At 41.5% G+C, this 26,231-nt stretch overlaps 1 protein-coding gene across 5 annotated transcripts in view; it reads left to right on the top strand.

The window, feature by feature from the left end:
- Positions 1-26,231, top strand: part of PALM2AKAP2 (PALM2 and AKAP2 fusion) — a 515,750-nt gene that overhangs the window by 211,138 nt on the left and 278,381 nt on the right. For all 5 annotated transcript variants that reach the window (XM_027964123.2, XM_027964120.2, XM_027964122.2 and 2 more), the window contains exons 3-4: positions 17,182-17,262; positions 23,169-23,299. In XM_027964123.2, coding sequence (XP_027819924.1) covers positions 17,182-17,262; positions 23,169-23,299 — 212 coding nt within the window. The remainder of the gene's footprint in view (positions 1-17,181; positions 17,263-23,168; positions 23,300-26,231) is intronic.

Raw genomic sequence — 26,231 nt, 5'->3', positions numbered from 1 at the left:
TTATAAAAGAGAGAAGGAGTGGAAGGGAGATGGGGAAGGGGAGGGTGGGAGAGAGACCTCAGAGTTTTCACAAAGCCCTTTCTTCCCTAACAAATGCAGTGCCCTATTGAACTTTCGCCCTCTTGGTACTAATGCCATATTGGTACCTTTAGTCCTCTGCTTGAAGATGGGAATCTTCCAGGGGTCAAAGGCAGGGGCCAGAGCCTCAGGACTCCCAGCTGGCACTTGTTAATAACTCTTTAGGGCGGCAGGCATCTCAGCGTGAGCCCACACATAAGGCACCAGCTGGGGATTGCACATAGACACCTTCCCCATTAAAACAGATCAAGAAGTGACTATTTGGCATCACTTAATATAATCTTGTTTCTTGGATAGCATTTTTCTTTTCCAAGTCGGTTGGCTTTCACATGTCAAAAAAGCAAATGAGAAGTAGGACTATGTAATAATAGGGGTGCCATTTGCCAGGTTTGTGATGTCCCATTCTTGCACTGTTCCCCACCCCACCCCCCACCCCCACCCCCCATTAAATTAGACCATTATCAGCCTGCGTTCTTTAGTCTTTACCCTGATCAGGAACTTGCCTGAAACAAATGCTGTTAAGACCCTGGAAAGTGTGGGAACAGCGGAGAAGGCTAGGACAGTCCACTTGTTCACTATGTGTTGGGTACCCCAGGGAGGCTGAATCAGTTCAGAGAGACCCATGGGCCTCCCAGGCCCTCACTAAAGCTGATCCCTCTGCCTGCCTCCAGCTGCCATCAGTCACCAAAGGACCAAAGAGGGGCCCTGTGAGCCTTTGGAGGCACATGTGGGATCTATCACCGATAATTCAAAGTTAGTTGAAGACCTACTCAGGCCATATTTATCGTTCTTTCTTAGCCCTTGCAGTTGTTATAAGTGGAGCCTGCATAGAACAAACCTGTCCTCAGGGATAATCTTTTTCTTAACTGTTGTCTTTCTGAATTTTGAAATTTAGTGTAGCATTTTAAAGCACACAATGTGTTTACCTGAAATCAAAGCCAGATTCCATTTGATCTTCATCTGAGGCATTTTCTGTGACTTGGTATCCAGCCTTCCACCTCGTCCCTTCTAACCTAATCATGATGTAGGGTAGAAATTGTCAGCTAAACTAATCCCGAGAAGAGGCATCAGGGGAGGGGGAGAGACAGGAGATACCAGCTGATAAGGATGATAAATCCTACAATAATAAAGCAGTGTTGACTCTTGAAAGCCACATGATCAGAACAAGATCTCCAAGGCCTATGTCAAAACCTCATTAACCTGTTGTTGAAACCCAGACTCTGAAGAGCAAAGGAAGCAAGGACATAATTGCTAAAATAGAAAAATTACTGACCCAGTGCTGTCTTCTAAAATTTAACCAAATAGCTTATTTCAAACTGATGAAGAAAGAGCTCAAACCAGCTTAAGCCATAGGAACTGCTTATCAGCCTGGACCATGAGATTACCACATGCCCAGCAATGATTTTCCACCTCTGCTGATGTTAAAACTTCCTGGGAGCATTTACAGCTTCCTCCAATGCCCAGAATGATAAAAATCAAAGTCTCTGGATGTGGGGCCTGGGCATGGTACTTTTTAATGTTCCTCTCGGGTGATCTTAATGGTCATCTAGGGTTTTGCACGGGGGGAAGAATTAAGGAAAAGTGTGGTGGCACCCAGCTGCTCATGCGTGTTAAGAACTGGATGAGACTGGAAGTCAGATGTGAATAATGGGGTCAGGGCACCACTTAGGTGGTATTAATAGCCAGAGATTTTGCATCTTGCCCTAGATTGCAGCCAGAACGCTGGAGCATTCCCCAGGGAGATAGGCGCATGGGGGAAATGGCAAAGGGAGGGCAAAGTTCCCCTTGATTCTGAGCCAGACTTAGGGGGATCCCACCCTGCCTGCCTGCCTGCCCTGCATGCTTCTTTCATGGCAGATCTCCGGGTAAGGCCAGTGTGGCTAGAGTGGGAAGTGAGGAGGAGAGAGGGACAAGGTGAGGGGCATGAGAAAGGCAGGCAATGGACCATGGATGGGCTTGCTTTGATTTTATTTCAAAGGGGAGTCATTGGGTGGTTTGTAAGATGTCATCTTATTTAACCAATTATTTGCTGTTTTGATTTTTTTTTTTTTTGCTGTTGCATATAGCTCTGTATTGAATGTTCTTTACAAAAATCTTCAAACATATTGAAGAGCATTTTCTCTAGTAAACTTTTTCTGATAAAGTGGATCAAAACTTTTGAAATAGCCTTCTGGGAAAACAGTTTGTAATTCCAACAGAGTTATACTTTTATAACTATTCATTATAATTCTGACAGATTACAGAGAGGGTCTTTTGTTTCATACCCTCCCCAACACAGAACACATGATACTTTAAAATATACTTTGGTGGGGTGGAGAGAATGCATTTCATAGGTGGAAAGTGACACCTCAATCCTTAATTTGTATTTCTTTATTAATAATGTTGAAGATTTCCCCTATATTTTGTCCTTTTTCCTATATTGAACTGTTTATATCTTTCTTTATAAATCATATTGATTTATAAGAACACTATATTTGCTACAGGTATTAGTCTTTTGACATATACATGTTGCAGATATTTTTTTCCAGAGTGGCACCTGCCCTTGAGTTGCTACCTGTGGTTGGTACCATAAAAAGCAAAGCTTTAAGTTTTATGTAATGAAGTGTATCAGTTTTGTTCTTTGTGGTTTCTTTTTTATTCTTTATTAAAGAATGTTTTTATATTTTATGTTTTTATATTTTAGGTCTGTGATCCATTCTGAGTTAGTCTTTGTATATGGTGCAATATTATCAGTTGTTGTTGTTGCTGTTTTTTTTTTTTTTTTTTGCATAGAGATATTCAAGTTTTCTAATGCCATTTGTTGTTCAGCACTGCGTGGCATGTGGGATCTTAGTTCCTTGACCAGGGATCAAACCTGTGCCCCCCCACATCGGAAGGCAATGTCTTAACCACTGGACCACCAGATTTATCCCTGTGCTTTGTTCTTAAAGGCCTTTCTACCCTAAAATCAGATAGTCATTCTATTTTCTCATGTTTCCAGTTTTCACATTGCTTTAGTCCATCTAGAGATTATTTTGGTAGATGGAAAAATTTATATTTTAAATCATGGAGAATAGCAACAACAGCAGAAGGAACAGTCCCTCTTTCATTATTGATAAGTGGGCACAACTTGGCTATGTGATTACTCTAATATTAACAGTGCAAGGAAAAGAAGACAAATTTGGTTCCTTCTAGAAAACTGATGGAGTCATAATAGACTTGTTTATGAGGTTAACAAATCGTTTTTTAAACCTGAAAACAGAGAGCAGTAGTCTATGATAAGGACAAAATACCCAAGTGTGTTTTAAGAACAGCTTACAGTTATTAATAAGGTGATAGATATTTTCTTTCATTTAAAATGCCCCTGAGTCACTAAAGATATGACTCATAAGCAGGGAAAAATCATCAAAACTCTTACTAGTTGTTTGAGTCCTGTTTTCAAATCAGATTTATATAATTTAAAACACAGAGAAAGTATTTTGAAGAGGGTAGTTTGGACCTATTAAAGTTTTAAATGCTCAAATCCTTTGACACAGCAGTTGTGCTGATGGAAATGTACCCTATGGATATTGTCAAAACGTACATATTTGTAGAAGAAGATTCATTGCAGCCCAGTTTATAACAGCAAATGAAACACCAGGAACCACCTAAATCTGTCAACAAAAGACTGGTAAAGTAAGTTAAGGGACATTTGTGAACTCCCATGTGGCAGTTACAAAGGTGTTGGGGGGGACCCAATGGGGAAAATGGCATAGAAAAAGTAAGCTGAAAATAGGACACCTATGGTATGGTTGCTTTTATGTAAAGAATACAAGCTCCATATGGGTAATAGGTTGGTAGATTCGTTATTTTTTCCCCAAGTAGGGTACATAGAAAGTCTAAAGGAAAGAAATTGATGGAGATGGAGTGAAGGGAAATTCAGCTGTTCATTTTATTTCTTTGTGTATTGTCTAAATTTTCCTACAAACACATTAGTTTGATTTATATTATATTTTTAATTGCTATATTTATCTGGGAGATACAGATATTCTCCTGAGGTCGGTATCTAAAGAAAACAAAAACACAATTGGGCAAAGTCATAAAAGGTGTGTACCTCTCTAAAATTATGCGAATCTTTTGGAGTTTGCAGTCCTTTGTTGTTACCAGAATGCTGCACATCATGTTGTCCGTTTTTGTGCATCCTACGTTTTCCATTCGCAATCGCCATAGCTGTATTCAGTTTTGCCCCAGCCCCTCTGCTGTCTCTGTGGGCGGCTGCTCAGAGACCTGCAAGGAGCCAATGGGAAAGTTGCTTATAGCGAGGTCCAGACAGTAGCCCCGCCTGCTTCCTGTGGAGGGATCTTTCCTCCAGGCCTTGCGGTACCTTCCTAGAATTGGGCCGTCAACTTAACTTAATAGACATCTCTGCTCCTTTCTCTTCCTGTCGTCTACTTTTAGGGAGATATATTCTGATAGCGAGAAGCCCAGATTTAGAGAGTTTTCATGATCCCAATGTGGTGAATTGAGCACTTTCCCAGCTGCCGCCTCATTGCAAATAGTCCCTCTGCAATAAAAATGGGAGAGAAATATTCTGCATTTTCTCGCCTTATCATTTAGTCCCCCAGAAATGTCTCCCACAGGGATTGAAGTAGAAGACTATATTGGTTCACCAGACGTTTCTGAAGGTTCCAGTCTAGCCTGGACCTATTTGTTTAGAATTGGGAGATGCCTCCAGATTTTGTAAGAGGCTTCCTGTCTTAAGAGAGGAAGGATTTGACAGCAGAGTGTTTTGCATTTTCAACATCTCATTTATTCCGGAAGGTTTTGGCACACAAGCATGAAGATGGTGAGAGAATGTGTTTCATGTGTCCTGTGTGGAGCTAAACAAATCTTAGCCACCAACACACATCTGTGTTCAGGATAAAGTGCCCTGAGTCAGATTGTCTCAGTTTCAACCCCTGTGTGGCTACTTCTTGGCTCATGATCTTGAGTAAGTTTACTTACCCTTGCCAAGCCTTGACTATTCTTTTGCACAAAATCAGGGATATTAAAGGTACCTACCTCAAAGTGCTCTGAGGGTCAAATGAAAAACTGAAGGGAAACCTTCCTCAGAAGGTTGCCTGGCTCATAGTAAGTAGTGCCTGTTGGCCACCTGTATAGCTTCTTTAGAGAAGTGTCTGTTTAGGTCTTCTGCCCATTTTTTGATTGGATTGTTTGTCTTTTTGATATTCATTTGTATGAATTGTTCATATATTTTGGGTATTAGCCCCTTGTCAGGCACATCATTTGCAAACGTCCTCTTGCATTTCATAGGTTGTCGAGCACATGAAGTTGGTCTCCTTAGCATCGCAGAATCCTAGGATGGGAGGAACCATAGAGCAAAGCTGGTCCAACTTGCTCATGTGACACATGGAATCTAAGATCCAGAAACAGTAAGGGGCTTGTCACCCAGGGGGTGAGTGGCAGGTTTTCTACCTGAAGCCAGCCATCCTGACTCCAAGTTCAGTACTCATGTGGCTTCATGGTGGGAATAACACAGTTGGTTGAGAGTGGTGATAGGAAGACTGTCTTCTGCGTGTGAATCTAATTATTTCTGGCATTTCGGACTTGCTCAGAGCTGTCTTCTAGTCTCTTTGTACAGAAAGTGCTCAGTGTTTTCACCACAGTGGGCTTATCATGACCTTATCAAGATGCAGGTTTGTTTCTGATGAGAGCTATGTCAGACTCCTTTGCTTCTTGGTCGCTAGAGAAGGATGCTAAAGGGAAGCACTCATAGCACAAAGAACTGTTTTTTGTGTGTATAGTTAAATTACAGTGTTGTGTTAGTTTCAAGCGTACAGCAAAGTGGTTCAATTATACACATACATGTATATATATACACATATATACTTCAAATTCTTTTCTTTTCGATTGTAAGTGATTATAACATATTGAGTATAGTTCCTTGTTCTATACAGCAAGTCTTTGTTGTTTACTTCGTGTGTATTTAGCAGTGTGTGTATGTCAATCCCAAACTCCTAATTTATCACCCCCCCCCCCACATCCTCTTTGGTAACTATAAGTTTGTTTTCTATGTCTGCAAGTCTATTTATGTTTTGTAAATAAGTTCAGTTGTATAATTTGTTTTAGATTCCACATATGAGTGATATCATATGATATTTCTCTAGCTTATATCACTTAATATCATTTTTTCTAGATTATCATATTATGACCATTAAAGCAAAAATGTAGCTATATGTTTAAACAGTTATTTAAAGAGTCATGCTGTGGGAAGACCCTAAAAATAGGCTTAAGATATAGTTCATATGGCTAGTAGAGTATCTACTAAAGACTTCAAACTGAAACTCTCCTGTGTTATGCATTTGACTTGGCACTAACAGGCTGCTGCTGCTGCTGCTAAGTCGCTTCAGTCGTGTCTGACTCTGTGCAACCCCATAGATGGCAGCCCACCAGGCTCCCCCATCCCTGGGATTCTCCAGGCAAGAACACTGGAGTGGGTTGCCATTTCCTTCTCCAATGCATGAAAGTGAAAAGTGAAAGTGAAGTCGCTCAGTCGTGCCTGACTCTTAGCGACTCCATGGACTGCAGCCTACCAGGCTCCTCCGTCCATGGGGTTTTCCAAGCAAGAGTACTGGAGTGGGGTGCCATTGCCTTCTCCACTAACAGTCTAGTAATATCAATTACGTGGTATAAGTAGTAACAATTTTGCATCCAAATTCTGTAAGATGTTTCTTACAATTTTAAATGTTATTTTATTCTTTCAAAAACCAGTGGTGAGGACTTCTCTGGTGGTCCAGTGGTTAAGAATCCACCTTGCAATGCGATCCCTAGTCCAGGGAGATTCCACATGCCTCGGGGCAACTGAGGGCATGTAACACAACTGCTGAGCCTGCGTGCGGCGAGCTACTGAAGCAATGGGTTGGCAATGAAGCAACGAAGACCCACTGCAGCCAAAAATAAATAAATAAATAATTTTTTTTAAGTCATGAAATTTGAATTAATCAATGTTTTCTCCTATTTAAAATTCTTTCTTTCTATTGACTTTATAATATCTGTTAAAAACAATACTAAACAAGCACTTCCCTTTCTTACCAGTAGATGGTAAGCTCAAGGCCAAGTAATCAGGTGAATAAAGAAGTTATATAAGTGGAAATGCTAATCAAAACTAAGCAATGAGGAGTGAATAGAGCTGTATTCACTGCTCCATATGGTGATGTTGAAGGTTGGATGGGCGTGTGACGAAGCAGGACAGTGTGTTACAGAAAATCAGAATTACTTGGCCTTTTGACCAAGTCTTTTAAACTGACTCTAGATTCTGTTACTTAGTTTTCTGATCTTACATACCATGTTAGTTTTCAGTATACTCAACTATGAACCCAAGTGCCAGTTTATTTACTTTATAGTGGATGGACATTACAGGGAGCTTAACAAGTGTTATCTCTCCATGTAGGTAACTACTTTCAAAGCCTGAATGTAATCAAAATCCTAATGGACGACCTTAAAGTCAGAGCCAGGAGAGAGGGTCTTAATATCTATTGGCATTGAGATCAGATTACTGATTTCTAGTGGAAATGTGTCTTGCTGAGCAAATTCATCATTCAAGTTAGCTGGACAGGCAGCTGTACTAGGCTGAGGGGGCACCTCTTTGATTGTTTCATGCCTCAGGTTCTCAGTTTTCAGACTAACCACCTTCCTTTCTTCCTGAGACATATGTTATGCAGTAGAATGATTCTGCAGCAGAATTAAACAAGGAATTATAACCCATCCATGAGTGAGATGACATTCTGTAGTTTAATTCTCAGAATGTCACCTTATACTCTTTTTTATAGCATAGTAATAGTCTAATATATATTTTATATATGTGTGCATATATACATATCAGCCATAAAGAAAAATGAAATGATGAATAATATCATTTGCAGCAACACGGATTGACCTAGAGATTATCATACTAAGCGAAATAAGCCACAGAGAGAAAGACAAATATCATATAATGCCACCTATATGGTGGTTCAGATGGTAAAGAATCTGCCTGCAATGTGGGAGACTCGGGTTTGATCCCTGGTTTGGGAAGATCCCCTGGAGAAGGGAATGGCTACCCACTCCAGCATCCTTGGTTGGAGAATCTCATGGACAGAGGAGCTTGGCAGGCTCCTCTGTATCACATGGGGTTGCAAAGAGTTGATCACAACTGAGCAACTAACATATACACCCACACATGTGTGGAATCTAAAAAAAAGAAAGGATACAAATGAGTTTATTTGTAAAATAGAAGTAGACTAACAGAAAACAAACTTATGGTTACCAAAGGAGGAAGGGGATAAATAGGAGTTTGAGATGAACATAAATGTGTTCCTATATATAAAATAGCTAACCAACAAGGACCTACTATATAGCACAATATTTTATAATAACGTATAAAAGAAAAAAATCTGAAAATGAATATTTTATATATATGGGGCTTCCCTGGTAGCTCAGATGGTAAAGTGTCTGCCTGCAGTGCAGGAGACCTGGGTTCTATCCCTGGGTCAGGAAGATGCCCTGGAGAAGGAAATGGCAACCCAATCCAGTACTCTTGCCTGGAATATCCCACGGACGGAGGAGCGTGGTAGGCTACAGTCCTTGGGGTCACAAAGAGTCGGACACGACTGAGTGACTTCACTGTCTCTCATGTATTATATAACTGAATCAGTGTGCTGTATACTTTGAAAATATTATAGCATGACATTTTAAATCACCTGTACTTCAATTTTTTAAAAATGTCACCTTGCTTCTTAGCATAACCTGTGTAAAGCCTGACACTCTGGTAATTTAGTTTCAGCATGGAGCATGTTCAAAGAACCACAGTCTAGTAGACGAAAGTCCTGTATCCTTACGGGCATCTTTTGGAGAATGTTAAAGGTGATTCATTTCGTAAGCCACAACAATATATCTGAAGATTCTCTCTCCCTGGTGTTTTGGCCTTAATATCTCAGCTTCCTTATTTTTAATTTCTTGAATTTTAAAACTGTCCCCACTCCTTTCAGTTCTTTTTCTGTCATCCCTTCTCTCCTTTTTTCCATCTTCAATTCCCACCCCCCCCCACCCCTCCAATCTAGTATATTCCCTCTCCCCTATTCAAGTGCAAACTACTTAATACAGTCTGGCTCGTGCATTTTTTTGGCACTCTACTTTCTCCTTGGATGTTGCATCACCAAAGCCTAGGAACCAGCTACCCCACAGTCACTTACAGGCCTGTGTGATGGAGGGGGGAACATAGTTGCCTTAAGCTCACAGTGGGAGGGGTCAACACAAAATTTGCTTTCTCTAGCAGTATAAGGAGAAGAGGTTGCAACATTTCAATTTTAACTAATTTTCTTTTTTAAAATTTTATTGAAGTACAGTTGGTTTACAATGTTAGTTTCTGCTGTATAGCAAAGTGACTCAATTATACATATATATTTTTTCATATTCTTTCCATTACAGTGTATTAGAATATTGAATATAGTTCCCTGTGCAATACAGTAGGACTGGTTATTTATCCATTCCATATATTCTAGTTTGCCTCTGCCAACCCCAAGTTCCCAATCTATCCCTTCCTCATTCCTCTTCCCGCCTGGCAACCACAGGTCTGTTCCCTCTGTCCCTGATTCTGTTCCTGTTTCATAAATAAGTTCATTTCGTCACATTTTAGATTCCACAGATCAGTGATATCATATGGTATTTGTCTTTCTCTTTCTGACTGACTTCGCTTTAGTGTGATAAACTCTCAGTCCATCCATAACGTATTTTCTGTTTTCCCTCTCTTCAAAGTTCTGGGATATCTTAGTGGCAATAGTACCTTGAGAAGGACTTCCGGTTCCTGCCCCCTGCTCTGCCCCGGGGCCTGAGGTATCAGCCCAAGCCAGAATGGCCCCCAGCAGAGGAAAGGAAGCGCTATCTCCCTTCCTGCTCAGCTTCTTCCCTCTCTCACTGTTTCTCAGAGACTCAGTGGGGACCCCTCCCCCAGCCACCCTCTTGCATTCCTTAAAGCCTGGGTTGCAGCGCAAGCAGTAGGAGAGAAAAGGGAGTCTTCCTGAAGCTGCACCAGGGTGGACACAGGCTTTCTAACTCCTTGTAATGCTGGTCTTGCCATCATACTTATTAACCACCTTTCAACAGACTGTCCTGTGTTCTCTACAGGGGTGCCTTACTACACCAAGAGTTTGTGGTTTCATCATGTTGCAATACTTCCAGAAAACACTTGGCAGGAAAATACATAATTTACAGAAAGATGATGAAAGTGGTTTGCTAGGCCTCCCAGATCGTGGAAAGATCTGGAAATCCTCCTAACGGATTGAGATCACTTCATTCCAAATGTCTCTTGAGGCACATTCCCCCTGAATAGTTCGCTACTGTCAGCTCATTATGCTTCCCCTGGAATTTCTATTTCCCTCAGCCTTTCTCCCCAGAATGAGCTTTCCATCATTTTTCCTCAGAATGAGCTTTTTAAAACTTTTCTTCTATGCAGAGCAATAAGGGTCTATTCCATGTGGGCTAACAGAAAGACACTTCCGGTTTTATGGACTTCTGGCTCATGTGTTTTCAGTGTGTCACTTTTACTGTTATTGAAATCATGAGTGCAGGTGTATGATGTTTTTTACCAAGGGATCTGGACAAAGAGAAACATGATGGGAGAACAGTGTCTCATTCACAGATCCTTACTGAGTGTCTGTTATATGTCTCACTCTCAACTTTGGAGATGCGTGGGCCAAGATCCTTGTCCTCTAGGAGCCTAGTTTGGTAGGAAGAGATGTATAAACCGTTAAGTACAGAAAGTCCTAAAATGCTCAGGATACTAAAGTAGAAAGATCTATAACCCATGAAAGGAAGAAAAAAGGAAGAGGTGATGAATTCTATTTAGATGAAGCAGAAGAGGCTTCTGTACTTTTCAGAACTTACTGAGTTGCAAGTGACAGAAACACCACTCAGACTAGTGTAATCAGAAGGGAGATTTATGAGTGTATGTAATTTAGGAAGCCCACGGATGGTTCCGGCTTCATGTGCAACTAGACCTGGGATTCAGTCTCACTCGGATCCTCCTTTCTCTGTCTTCTAGCTCTGCCTCTCTCTCTACAGATTAATCCTTCTCCAGCATGGATATATTTCTTGGGATGGATGTGGCTTGGGAAAACTGCCGCTCAGACATCATCCTGGCTTGACCTTAGTGTAAAGGGAAATTCATGTGTCTATCCCTAGAAATGTCTCTTCTAGGTTCTGCTTCAGTCATTTAGCTTCTCCTTGGACCAGTCCCTACTGGAGCAGGATAAGGTAGTTCGATTGTCCTAACCTGTGTCACACACAAGTCCTCGTGGCAGGGATGAGTCGGGCTTTATGTGCCTGACCGTGTCTGGCGTTTCCATCAATGCCATTTACAGTGAGGGTAGGTGGGTTCTCCAAATAAAGGAAGACTGGTCAGCTGGTCACTCTCGCTTCATGGATATCTAACCTGGTTGTCATGGAGAAAAGATTTTTGTCAGATGAAGGAGTGAGTGAAATCCATTATTGTTAGAGGAAGCAGTAAGAGCAAAATTCAGGAAGGTTTGAACCCACCTGGCGAATCAGGAAACTTAAGATCATGTGTTGAGGTTGGAGCATATGATTGGGTAGGGGACAGGCATGAAACTGAGATGAGGAGGGGCCTCTTGGCCACGGGAAGCAATTTAACTATTTGCACTGTAGGCAGTGGGAGACATCCTGGGATTTTCGGCCAGGGATGGAAGCAGTCAGATTTCCATTTTAAAATATTACCGAGCAGCAAAGCAAAGGGTGCCTTGCTCAGAGCCAAGACTCAGGGACAAGAAGACAAGTGAGGAAATCACTGTGGTAATCCAGATTGCCAGAGGGTATAAACAATTCAGCACTGTAGAGTGCTGAAGATACTGACGTTAGAGTAGTCTGTGTGTGGGGGTTGGGAGGTAAACAAGGAAGAATTAATGTTGTAATAAATGTTATAGTGGGGAAGTAGAAGGTGTGGAAAGTGACAAGCAGAAGCATCAGGGCTTGGTGAGTGTCTAGAATAAATCAGATTTCCAATTGGAATGATGTCATTTTCTGAGATGAAGAATACAGAAGGAACAGATGTGAGAGCAGGGGAGGAGAGATGGCCAACAGGATGACTCAGGGGTTTGGTTTGAGGGGCTGGATATGAACAGTTGGCAGTTGGATATGGAAACTTGGAGCTCAGAGGAGAAATCTAGGCTGAAAAGATAGATCTGATAGTTATCTATACCGATATTATATAGGTTGTGTAGATGTTGAGAGTGAAGGAAATCATGTAGACCAAATGTCTACATTTAGACATTTGAGAAGAAGTGAGAAGAGGGCCCAAGAGTTAGTGGTTTTGTCTTGATTAAGGGAAGGAGAAGTCTGGGAAGCAGTGGGCTAGCCAGGTGCGGTATATGGCCTGGCTCAAGCAAACGTGCAATAGGAAGTCAGCAGTGACCCCCTTGAGCTTGCTCTGCTATGACTCATATCTGATTGTGTACACATGCTGACTGTACATCTTACCTCTTGTACAGTTGGGAGTGACTTCAAGACCTAACTCCATCACTCTGGGAAGGGGTCATCAAAGACTCCCCACAATAGTCATGGTTGCAACAGTGTTCTTGTGATGGGACTAAGCCCAGAGTCTTCATCAGATAGAACACAGATGAGAAGAGGCTGATGCCCAGTTTATATGTTAACAACTCTTTGGTTTCTAGCTTCAGCCCAATATGGAATTTCCAAAGGGGAGATATGAATATGGAATAAATGGGAGAGCAGCACTTTCCCTCTGTTACCCGTTCCTACTTCAATACTGTCTGTGTGGCTCAAAGCCAAGACACCACATTGCCTCACCCTCGAGATCCTATTAGTCCTGAGCCTCAGCAATTCTCTGTGTTGGTCCTTTACTTTTCAACCTGATTGAAACAGCTCTGAACTAGGATGGGCTTGTTGGTTTATCCATCTCCACTGTACCCCAGGGTGAATGCAGCATCCTCCTAAAATGTTTTCTAATTGCATTTTTTAGCTGAAATATAGTTTATTTTCAATGTTGTATTAATTTCTTGTGTATAGAAAAATTATTTGGTTATATATATACTTTTTAATATTCTTGTCTATTATGATTTATCTCAGGATGTTGAATATAGTCCCTGTGCTAAACAGTAGAACCTTGTTTATCCATTCTGTATGTAATAGCCTGCATCTGCTGATCCCAAACTCCCCTACCTTGGCAATCCATCCCTTCCCCTCCCCACTCCCCTAGGCGACCACGAGTCTGTTTTCAACGTCTGGACTCTGTTTTCTGTTTTGTGAATGAATTCATTTGTCATATTTAACATCTCACATGTAAGTGACATCATATGGTATTTTTCTTTCTCTTTCTGACTTATATCACTTAGTATGATAATCTCTAGGCTTACCCATGTTTTATTCCTTTTTATGGCTGAGTAGTATTCCACTGTGGGGCTTCCCAGGTAGCTCAGTGGTAAAGAATCCACCTGCCAGCAGAAGATGCAGGTTCAGTCCTTGGGTTGGGAAGATTCCCTGGAGAAGGGAAATGCCATGGACAGAGGAGCCTGGTGGGCTACAGTCCGTGGGTTGCAAAGAGTTGGACACAATTTAGCAACTAAATAGGTATTCCGTTGTTGTGTATGTATGTATATATATATATATGTATATATATGCTGCTGCTGCTAAGTCACATCAGTCATACACACACACACACACACACACACACACACACACACACACATCTTCTTTATCCATTCATCTGTCAGTAGACATTTAGATTGTTTCCATACCTTAACTATTGTAAACAGTGCTGCTATGAACACTGGCATGCATGTATCTTTTTAAATTATAGTTTTTTCTGGATATATGCCCAGGGGTGGGATTACTGGGTCATTAGGTAACTATTTTTAGTTTTTTGAGGAACTTCCAGAGTCTTTTCCATAGTGGCTGCACCAGTGTCATTCCCACTAACAATGTAAGATATCTTCCTAAGACATTTAATGATCTTCTCATCCAGAGGTCAGGAAACTGCGACCATGGGCTAAGTCTGGTCCACCACCTGTGTTTGTCAATGAAGGCTCATTAGAACAGACACGTGCATTTATTTATAGGTTGTCTACAGCTATTTTTTGCACTGCAGTGGCTGTATTAAGTAGCTACAACAGAGACTGTATATTCCACAAAATCTAAAATGTTTACTATGTGGCCATTTACAGGAAATGTGTTCTAACCCCTATTAATCCATCCTTGGCACTAGTGCAAGATGGTGTTCCTAAAATGCCAATTCACCGTGTTACTCTCTGGATTAGAACCCACAACGATGTTACATTGTTCATATAATAAAATCCAAACGTCTTGGCCTGGCGTCCAAGGTCTCAGAGGTCTCTACTAAAGGCAAGCCCTGCATCTCAGTTTTATTTCCCTTCTATTTCCATAGTCCCTGGAATATGCACTGTTTCACCCCTGCTCACACATTCCCTGGCGTGTACTGCTGATTCACTGCACCTACCTAATTCCTACCTTGGTTTATTCATTAAAGAACTAACTTAAAGTCATGCATCTTTCATGATCATATCTGTTCGCAGTGACCACTAGTGAGTCTACTTATATTAAGGTTCACTGCCTGTACCATCTGGTGATATTTCTTCTGTTCAAAACATAGTTCATCAATATGATGGATGGCAACTTGCAGTGAGAACTTTACATGAACAAAGACTCAGAGGGGGAAAAGCCTCGGGAAGATTTGCAAATGACCAGGTCTGTAATTAGAACACCACAGGCTCCTCTGTCCATGGAATTCTCCAGGCAAGAATACTGGAGTGGGTAACTATTTCCCGCTCCAGGGGCTCTTTCCAACCCCGGGATTGGGTCTTCTGCATTGCAGGCATATTTACCATCTAAGCCACCAGGGAAGCCCTTTGTGCATTCAGTTTCCTCTAATGAAATACCATAGAATGGGTGGCTTATAAACAACAGAATTTTTTTACTCACAGCCCTAAGAAGTCTTAGAAGTCTAAGATCAAGGCATCCACTGGTTTGGTCTCTAGTAGGGGTCTGTTCCCTGATTCACAGGAAGCCGTCTTCTCGGTGTATCCTTGCATAGTGGAAGGAATGAAAGAGCTCTCTGGGTTCTTTTTATAAGAGCACTGATCCCATTCACAAGCTCTACCTTTATGACCGAATCAGCTACTAAAGGTCCCACCTCCTAATACCATCATCACCTTGGGGGTTAAGTTTCAACATATGAATTTTGTAGCATACACAGCACTCAGTGAGCATGTGTGGAATTATTGATGCTTTGTTATTATTGTTATATTTGTGGACATGCTGGGTCTTCATTGCTGTACAGGCTTCTCTGCAGTTACAGCCGTGGGGGCTACTCTCTAGTTGTGGTGTGTGGGCTTCTCATTGCAGTGGCTTCTCTTGTTGTGGAGCATGGGCTCTAGGACTCATGATCGTGGGTCACTGATTGCAACTTCTGATGGCAGCCCACTCCAAGATTCTTCCCATGATAATCCCATGGACAGAGGAGCCTGGCAGGCTACAGTCCATGGGGTTGCCAAGAGTTGGCCACAACTGAGTGACTAAGCGTGCATGTATGCAAGTATACCTTGATAGCCCATGGGAATGAAAGATAAAGTCCAGTAAACTTAATCTTGAGAAATCCTAGAATATAGAGATAGTGGTTCTAGAGGTCTTTGCTTGATCGTGTAGTACCTTTGAGATGCTGGACAGGTGGTTTGTTACCCCTGGTCCTTTCTTTTCCCACCCACCTCCATGGATTGTGTATTCTTGGACGTCCTCTGGGATTAAGCAGCATCGATGATGCACCATGGATTGGAGTTCTTTGGTAAATAATAAGTTTCTAGAATGTTCTCGGGTCTCATAGGAGATTATGTCCCTGACTTGGAACATAGCAATTGCATGAAATAAAAGCTTCCCTTCACACAGAGCAGGACAACCAGGCTTTTACATTATTGTCGTCTCCAGGATTTTGGCTGTTGTGTAAAACACCATGATATCTTGTCTAACAAGTTTCCCCCTGCTTATGTGAATACAAGGAAATTATCTAGTGCAGGAAATGTGTCAGTACATCACACCCTGATGCACTTTGGAAACAAAACCTTGACCATGTAAGCCATCATAAGGGCAGGCCTTTCTATAAGAATAGAAATTAATCACCTTTATGTGATGTTTATTGTCTCACAAAGTGTCCACTCCAGTGAAACAGTTATGCTCAGAATACAAGGGAAATACGTTCTTTTAAAAGCCATCTCTAAGCATTGTCTAGGAGTAAATATGTGACAGTAAGTGTAATGGCAAAGAATATTTATTGAGCATTTACTATGCCCGGCCATCGTTCTGTGTCCTTCACATGTATCATCTCATTATCAGTGCCCCAGCTATATGGTTTAGGTACAGTTCTTATCTTCTCTTTATTCCAGAGAAGACTTAGACCCAGGGAGGTAGAAGAACTTGTCCGAGGTCACATGGGTAACAAATAGAAAAACTGGGAATTGGACCCAGGTAGCCCAAGTCCAGACTTCACATTGACCAAAACCTGAGTGAGCCTTTGCCCCCATGAAATGCTCCCTCCAAGAGGAGCTTAAACAAAAACCACCCATCTAATTTGCATTGTTTGGTCGGTCCAACTGGGTGATTTGTCCTACAAAATTTGAAATTGCATGGCATTATTCATATGTAGGGTTTCAATAACAGGAATCTAAGCCCAGAATTTCCCACGGTTTTATTCTATCATCTTTGCAGTTGAGAACAACCTCTGTCTTCACAGTTGAGACATTTTTATTCTTTGTCTCTAAATTAACACAGCACAGAACATGACTCGTGTGTGTGTGTGTGTGTAAAAGCTGCTTTCTTCTGGATTAAATTGTTGCAGCTTGGCTGAGTGAGGAGAATTCTCCCACTCACCGAGCCCACAGCAGACATGTTAGGAGAAGGCTGCTGCTTACAACACACCCAGACCCGGAGGGGCAGGTGACAACAGTGTGTGCCCAGCATCTCTGGAAGGGTCTCTGCAGATGTGTACGGCCGCTGCTGCTTCCTGCCGTCAGATTCCCGGAGCCAACACCCACCCACTCTTACAGCCTCTCTCTCTCTTTTATTTTCAAGGAAAAAAGAAAGAGGCAGACGGAGATAGAAGGCAAGCGCCAAGAGCTGGACGAGCAGATACTCCTGCTGCAGCATTCCAAGGTAAGCAGCTGATCCCTCGAACCTGTCCATTATTAGACATGCAGATCACACGCCAGGGAGCCGGGCAGAGCCTGCCCTGGGTGAAGGCGCTGCTGAGGGCTGCACCAGCCCTTTTTCATTCAGTCAGGAAACCATCCCTGCGCTTTTCTTGTGAATTTCTCAAATTCAGGGCATTGTTATACAGCGTTCCAGTTTCTGCAAGCCTGATGAGATGATAGGGTGCCTGTGGATGGGTTTAGGGGGTGGGGTGTGCCTCTGAACTGTGGTGGTTATATATAGAAACTGGAGGAGAATTTCCACATGGTGGGTGAGGCAGAGTTCCGGGGCTATATCTGTAATCCATAGGTGCTGTGTGTGTGTGTGCATGCATGCAGAGGTTCTCAAAGATACATTTAACATAGCGCTCTTTATTAAATTCAAAATATCGATCTTTTCTTTCTTGATATGGAGGAGAGGGAGATCAGAGCAGTGTGGTCTGATAAAAGAGCACTTCTCTGCGTGCCAGATTATGTATGTGTTTTATTTCTACTTTAATAGTTTTCAAAGTGTCCTGTTAGAGCACTGTCAAAAGATAGTATTGAAATGGTTTGACTTGGTTGGTTTTCATTGCACCATGGGGAAGAGAGAGATACTTATTTATATGTGTTCTTCTTTAAAACATAATGCACTTAAGCATTATAATTGATGGCAGCCTAGGAGAAAGCTCTATCACCGTCACAGGGACCCCACCAGCTGCAGAATGTGCTTTCTTGCAGGCTCAGAGAATAGTGTGACCAGTGGCCAGCGGGGCGGTGCTGCTGGCTTTTCACTGCCCCTAGCTTTTTGAGAAAAGGCTTCTTCTGCTTACCCCGAATTGCCGTAACATTGCACGTAGAAATTGGATCACTTAGAGGGCTAGTTGGAAAGGTGGGGCTGACTCTCAGGGTGATGCTAGATGTGGATTATTTGGATTTTTTTTTTTTTTAGCAAGAGGAACCTTTTCAGTTGCATTTCCCATTCTTTTCTAGACGACAAGTTTGTGCTAAATGAATCCTCAGAATGAAATCATCAGCAACATGATTTTAAATAGCAACATGACCTAAATCTGCTTCCCATATTTATTAGTTCATCGTTAACTTGAACTAGAGGAAAGTGTTTAAAAGGAAAGAAAGCAACACGATAGTGAAAATTGCCTTTTTCTCTCTTACTGCTTATCATGTAAATCCATTTATGGACCTTTCCTTGTAGGAAGCTTTGCATCTGTGCTGTATGCCACTGTTCTTTCCTGACCATGTTCCTCAGGGAGGACTGGGGGCCGAAGTTAGCATCTTCTTTTTACAGAGAGGTGTGGCTTAAGCTTACTTCACAGAACCAAGTGAATTGTTCAAGGTCAATCTGGACAGAGCTGGGTCTCTGGCTCAAAGTACAGTCAACTCACTCCTGATAAGAGACCGAAATGTACTAAACCTCAGTGAATTCTTGCTTAAAAGGTGAACTTTTGAATAAGAATCCTGAAAGAATGAGAGGATGTTTTTGACTAGACAGACTCTCTCCTCTTTCAGCTCAGTGAGGTTCTTTGCATCTGCATTCATTGAACCAAAAGTCAGGCAATAAACATATGTCAGAAGATCGAGTTTCTTTTATCTCACTTCTCATCTTTCTGGGTGTCAAATAAGATACCAAGGATTCATTCATTGCTGATCCAGTTCAGTGTTACAGAGTTTATTTCATATTTCATCTGTCCGTTATCCAACCCCCCATTCATCCAATCAATAAAATTAACAGTACAAAATTAGTATTGCATAGGAAAGCAGTGAGATTCCTTCAAAGACTTGGAGACGGGGAATAAGATAGTTCTCTATGGTTATCATGGTAAAATTCTCACACACAGTTGATGAGATTGACTATTTGAGGAAACCCATGGCACTTTCACCAAGGTTACCTTCCCATATCTGGGGGAAAAGGATTCGAAATGATGGAAATTTAATAAATGGAGACCAATGCACTATAATTTTCTCTTACTAGGAAAGGCTTACTAGTGAGCCTTGAACAACCAAAAAAGAAAGCTCAGAGATCTCCAGTGTGGTTTATCAGGTGTTACACTGGAGAGAGATGCCAGCTCTGGGAGGTCCTGAGTTTCTCTGCCCTGGTGAGATTGGGTGAGGACAGTCACTAGCCTCGCTGCAACAAAGGTGGAGCCTCCTTCATGACCGCCTCTCTTTGCTCCCAGTCCATCCTCCCCAAAATAATAGTTATTTTACTATAAGGAAGGTGGTGCCTGACTGAGAGATATGATCACTGCAGGCACCAGAAAGGAACAGCTTCTACTTTAAATCAGTTAACTGTGGACTGACCTTAAATAGCATGAGTCATCTTCCCTGTGATCATTCCCTTTGGAGCTTGGCAGCCTCACCCCTGGATGGTAGTACATTCATTGAGGATATCGTTCCCCCTGGGCTCTTGGTGGAGACCCAGCCAGCATGCTGCTGGCAAAGCGGCAGCCATGTCATCCCTTTGTCCATCATCAATGATGACTACTCAAGAGTAGTCATCACTGGGACTTCCCTGGTAGTCCAGTCATTAAGACTTTACCTTCTAAGGCAGGGGTGCAGGTTTGATTCCTGGTCAGGGAGCTAGGATCCCACATGCCTCAAGGCCAAAACAAAACAAAACATGAAACAGAAGCAATATTGTAACAAATTCAATAAAGATTTTAAAAAAAATAATAGTCATAATTTTTTTTGAGTGCCTAATGTGTGTGTGATACTTTAAATGCATCCCCTCAATAATGACACCAAAGTAGATACTACTCCCCCTGGGTTATGTGAGAAAACAAACTGGTGAGATCAAGTAGTTTGGCCAAGAACATAGAAACTCTAAGTAGGGGAGCCCAGTTGAACCCCAGGACTGTCTCCATAATCATACTTTCTCCAGGAGACTGTTTTCTTCAAATGAAATAATTGTCTAGAGAGACGTCAGTTGTGCTCCTCAGTGTCTCTTTTACTCTAAATATATTTTCATGGGCTCTGGAAAGTTTGGACCATGTGGAGATATGCTGCAGTGATGATTGGTAGTTTCTTGAAGTAGAAAATAGGTCAGTAATTACTATTTATTTTACCATTTTTCAAAATCCCAGATGTGCTCTTAGGGAAAAAAAATAATAATCTCAGTGCAAATTTAAATGGAAAAACATTAGAATTTGATTTCATTTTTATTAAGATATTCTCATTATCAAAGTCTTTGGATGCTTATTCTCATGCCATGAAATATGAATTATTTAGACATTCACTGGTCTCTTGTCAAAGCAGATAAATAGAATGCAAGGCAATCATGTTGATAACTTGTATATTTGATTAATATACTTGTTAGTTGCAATAGTTAGGGCTATATAGTAACTCCACAAAATGAAATATCATTACTTTTTATATGAATGACAAGCAAATTCTATAAGGTGATAAAGGAGGTGTTGAAATATTAGCTGCTACAACCCAGTGATTAGGAAACCTCTGGATATCTTGAGGTCCTGGTCAAATTAAACTCAGATTTCTTTTTATAAGATCCTTAGATATATTGAATATCTAATATTTGTGGTTAAGAATTTCTAAGAAATGCTCATGTATGGGACCAGCAAGCAATTTTAATAGATATATTCTTTTTCCTGATTGTAAAAGAAGTGTGTAATCATTTCAAGAGTGAAATTTAAAAGTACAGGAAAATATAAAGCAAAAACTTATCAATTGTCTGTTCACCACCCAGATATGATCTAATATATTATTATAGAATAAGATAATGGAGCCCTTACTATAGGCCTCATCCGCCTGTGAGTAAAATGAAATTACATTAACATTAGTATCCAAAATTCATTAGCTTTGATCTCTGTTTTGATTTTTATATATGGGTTATTTGAAGTTCTTCTACAAAACTTTATAATTTGTATGAACTCACATCTAACATTCACTTTACAATTTCTGACCTTGATGTCATCCTTGGAAAGAACATCTCCTCTTGAACACTTAATCTATGATGTTTCTTCTACTTCAGTAGTTTGTCGATTAAAATCTAGCATATATTTTCCTATAAGGAATAAGGTAGGAATAACTTTACTTTTCCCTGATGGTGAGGCAGTTGCCTCAACATGATTTATCAATTAATTCATCCCTTTCCCCGCAGATTTAAATGTCTTCTTTGTCATATACATATTTCTCACTTACACTCAAGTCCGCCATTTGTGGATTCTTTTTATTCCATTAATCTGCCATTCCTGTGCTAATTTCATTTCTCTTTAATCCCTCTAGCCATTTGATATATTTCATAATATTTCATGCAGCAAGAGCTATCACTATTCTGTTTTTGAAAAATTGTCTTGGCTTTTAACTCTATGGACACAATTACTTATTTTTATTGTTTTTATTATGTAACTCGTGATCATGTAAGTTTAAAACGGTAAATCAACTATTGGATTGTACCAGACAGACTGAATTTAATATTCCCTTTGCCCCTTGGTTGAATTGCCTGAGATTTATCTATTTCATTGGTCAAGTCAAGGTCCCAGCAATAGCAAGCCCTCAGTACGGATTGCCATGTGAATCCTTTGGGGACTGTCACATTTATAAAGGTTTCTATGACACATCAGCAGGGTCAGAATCCAATTGCTCACAACCACATCTTCAATACATAAGCTGCCTTTGAATTTTTTATTCATGAGCAGGGATACTGACTAGAGTTTTCTTCTAAATCCAAGCTATGAAAAAACATGTTTTTTTATATTTTAAAAACCACAGCCTTTTCTCTCCAGAAGACTGAATTAAAAAAACAAATCAAAGCCTGACTTGTGACCCTGTGAGATATTTATTATCAACACTCCAAGGTCATTTGCTGAGAAGCCTGAAGGTATCAGGAGCCTTGCTTGCAAAGACATTACGATTGTGTCTCTCACAATTGTGAACCATTCAAACTAATTTTAGACTTTTCTTGATTTTTAGTCTGTGTGAAAAGTCAAGCTCAAATTTGAAAATATTGACCAGGCAGGCAGGGTACATGGTGTAAAGGAACCTGTAATGTCAGAACACCTCTGGGAAACCGAGTTCCCTGAGACCGGCCCACTGTCTTGTTCTGTTAGATCCCCTCTTCCTGTCCCCCAGGGGAACACAACTCAGCCAGCAAGAGAGCCACCAACATATACAAATTGCACCACAAGCTTTCCCACCTGATTTTATATTATTAAACAATGCCCCATAAATTTTAAGTACTTTTTAACAGAGTACTTTTTAATCTTTTAAAAAGAACACATTAAGATGGACTGGATATTAAGTGATCCTGGGAAATTTTATAATCAGTCTGCAGTTGCATAGAAAACGTCCTTATTTTTTAGAGACTCATACTGAAATATTTATGGGTGAAATGTCCTGATGTTGGTTATTTACTTTAAGAGGCTTCAGTGTGAAGGGCTTCCCTGGTGGCTCAGACAGTGAAGAATCCAGCTGCAATGCAGTAGACCCGGGCTCAATCCCTGAGTTGGGAAGATCCCCTGGAGGAGGAAATGGTAACCTACTCCAGTATTCTTGCCTGGAGAATTTCCTGGACAGAGGAGCCATGGAATCCCATGTCCTGATATTGGTTATTTACTTTAAAGTGCTTCTGTGGGAAGAATATATGGGGAAATATGACAAAATGTTTATGATTATGAAATGCACATGAAATTACACAGGAACACATCATCTAGTTTCTTCTGGTCTTCTGTATGTTTTCAAATTTTTTAATCATAGAAAATATGGGAATCAATCCTTCTGGTGGCTCTCTGGACATAGGGTAGAAGCAAGTATGGGACCACTGATGAGGGGCAAAGCTAAGACAGAGGGACCTTGGAGGGAGAGGACGGTGTGAACTGAGAGGTATCGTCAGTCTGTTCTCTTTGCTCATTCCCACAGTCTAAAGTACTTCGAGAAAAATGGCTGCTGCAGGGCATACCTGCTGGAACCGCGGAAGAAGAGGAAGCCAGGAGGCGGCAGTCTGAGGAGGATGAGTTCAGAGTCAAACAGCTTGAAGATAACATTCAGAGGTAGGTGGTTTCCGGTCCAGGGCCACATGCTGTGGCTTTACGGCGCAGTAACTGCCATTCTCTAGGAGGTGTTTCTGAACGCCATCACCTTTCCCCAGCTCTTTAGAATTATCTTCCTAAACAGAGTATGTACACTGTTTCCACTGAAACTTTCCCAGATGATCCAGAGTTTTTACTCTGAGGACTAAGTATTGTATTGGGCTGTCACACAGTGATGTCTTCATGGACCATTTTCATGGACCATCTAGATGTGATGAGCAGCTTGCCCCTTCACTCAATGTCCCCCTTTTGAGTTCTGTCAGCTCTCGCCTTTTTCCTTCTTGAACTCAGGCTGTTAGCGCTTAGTCTGTTGCCAAGTCTACTACCTTTGAGCAACTTGAAGTGGGAAATCTATAGCTGAGGGTCTTGGAATGGAAACTGACGGGCCCTCTGCAGACTGTGTGCCTGTGCTCCAAAAGATTCACAAAGTATTCTCTGGTTTCAGTGCTCAGAGGGTGCTCCCTGGTCCTCAAGCAGGTTCTGAACATTTCAGTCTAGGAGATAAGTGACCTTCCTATATGTCCAGTGTCTAGCCAGACTCATACAGAAGCAAAGCAAATACAGGTTTCCATTTGGGATTTGTAGCCACAGCAGGTCCCAGGACACCCAGCCAGAGATGAGATGGTGAGGAAGATGGTGAGTGGAGGTGCCTTAGAGCAAAATCTCCGTCTCCACCTCATCCCCCAAATTCTGCCAGAAATCTCACCCTGGAGAGTGTCTTCTCTTTCTCCTGGGGTTTTGAACTCTTTTTAAAATACAAAGAGTAATAGCTAACTTGCTTCCAGTCATTTGTACCCAAGAGTGAATGAAGCTGGTGAGAATACGTTGGGGGCCCCAATAGCATCACCAAAGGGAAAAGCCGACTGACTATAAGGTCACAAGGCCTTGTCCCTGCTTAACTTGATCCCTAATGCCCCTTAAAGAATTCTTGGAGCAGCTTGGCCAAGCTTTGCTTGTAGGAGAAACCTGCTAAGAAAAAGTTTATATGAGATGTATGTGTGTGTGTGTGTACATACATATACATACACAAACACATTTTTCTTAAAATATAAAGGATAGAAGCTAAGTATTGGAAAGGCTAAATTATATATTAACATATATATATGTATATATATATATATGTGTGTGTGTGTGTGTGTGTGTGTCTCTGTGTATATGTGTAGGATTGGCTGAAAAATTCATTTGGGTTTTGCCATAAGATGTTACAGAAAAACCTGAATGAACTTTTTGACCAACCCAATTATTTATATATATATGTCATAAGAAGAAATTTTAATTATGTGAATGCTGACCTCAAGCTTTTAAGGACAAGTACCTGCAGGATCCCAGGGGGAAAAAAGGGATTTCTTCATGTTAGAAGCCCAAGAGATAGAAAGAGGAGGGGGCAGAATGAGTGGCCCACAGTCCTGAGCTTTGGGGATTGCCTCTCCTCTGAAGTGGCTCAGCTTGCTGCATCTTAGACAAGATGAGAGCGCCAAGGATGGTGGGGAACAGCGACAGTAAGTCGGAGAGGAAAAGACAGCTCTGAGAATTTTTTTTTTCTTTTGAGAAATGGTTTTATCGAAGGTTTGTTTTTAAGTCTCAAAGTGGCAAGTCCAATGTGCTTTCAGCTGTAATGACAGTTGAAACCATATAGCATCTCTTTGTCTTTACTCTTGTTAAAAGCTCTAGTCCATTTCCTGTCTCTTTCTTGCTGGTTTCACATAATCAGGACAGATGGGTCTGGCACCAAGTTGATGCCCCATAGCTGTTTGCCAAATGAAAGGATTGGGGCTGGGTGCAACCATGCATTAGGGGACCTGCCTGGAAGAGGGAGCCTGGGAAGTTACTCTCCAGTCCAAGCTGGCAAAACCCTAGGAACCAGTGACTTGGTTTTAGTCTAGTCACAGCAAGAACTGTGGTTCGGGCTCACATGGGACAGCATTATACTCCTGAGGAGTTCCAGGCAGGATGAAGAAACAGAGATGAAAATTGCAGGCCCCCTCTGAAGTGGAGGGAGACAGGGTACACACAGATGGGCAGAAAATCTGATTTAAAAATCGTTTTTTAAAACCTGGATGTCTTTTCTCACTGAGCCTGTCATGTACATTCATTTCGTGTAGTAGGTGTTATTACAGATGGAAGGCAGACAGGATTTGGAAAGTAGAATAAAACTAGTTCTATAACCTTTTCTAGTTTTCTTAATTGGCATCAGAAAAGGTGGTCTTCAGCCACATTGGCAGTTTCGCTTTGACTTGAATACAAATTTATTAATGTTCTGGCCCGGTAGGTAGTAACTCTCACCTGTCAGATGAGCTATTTCAGGGGCTATTTCTTTCTGCTATAATCGCGGCTTTGCTGGACATCGGTTGGATGGGCATTGGCCCTTCGCTGGGGGATGAGCTGCTTTTCTGTAGGAGCTGGGCTGCTAGAGGCCTCTTGTGGGAGGAGCTTCTCCCTACCCTAGATGTCAGTTTCTGCTTCCCTTTATCTTCCTTACATCTTCTGTCTTCTGTGGTGTTTAGCATCTCTAAGCTCCAGTCCCAAGGGAAAAAGCACTTTCCCCCCACTCCTCCCTTAAAGGATATTCAGTCACCTGACACTTCCCTGAAGTCAAACACTGGTTCTCTCACATTCTTAATCCCTTGAACTGCTTTAAAGGCTCACTGTAAACTGAAGCATTCTCCAGTTTTACAGAGTCTATGTGGATTGGCTAGCCTGGCTTTGCTCATTTTAGCTGAGTTTGGCTAAGTGACTCTAAGCTATAGGTTGGATGAGTCTGCTCATCCTTTCCCTGCACGAATGAACTAATCATGACAATTCCCTTTTATGGCAATGGCAGAGGTGCAAAGGGGCCGAGCAGGCATAAGGCATAGGCTCAGAACTGCCTGCAAGCCATTAGCTAAGATGGGTG

This window comes from Ovis aries, chromosome 2 (genome assembly GCF_016772045.2).
Source record: "Ovis aries strain OAR_USU_Benz2616 breed Rambouillet chromosome 2, ARS-UI_Ramb_v3.0, whole genome shotgun sequence".
NCBI classification, from domain to species: domain Eukaryota; kingdom Metazoa; phylum Chordata; class Mammalia; order Artiodactyla; family Bovidae; genus Ovis; species Ovis aries.
This window is presented reverse-complemented; position numbering and strand designations above follow the sequence as displayed.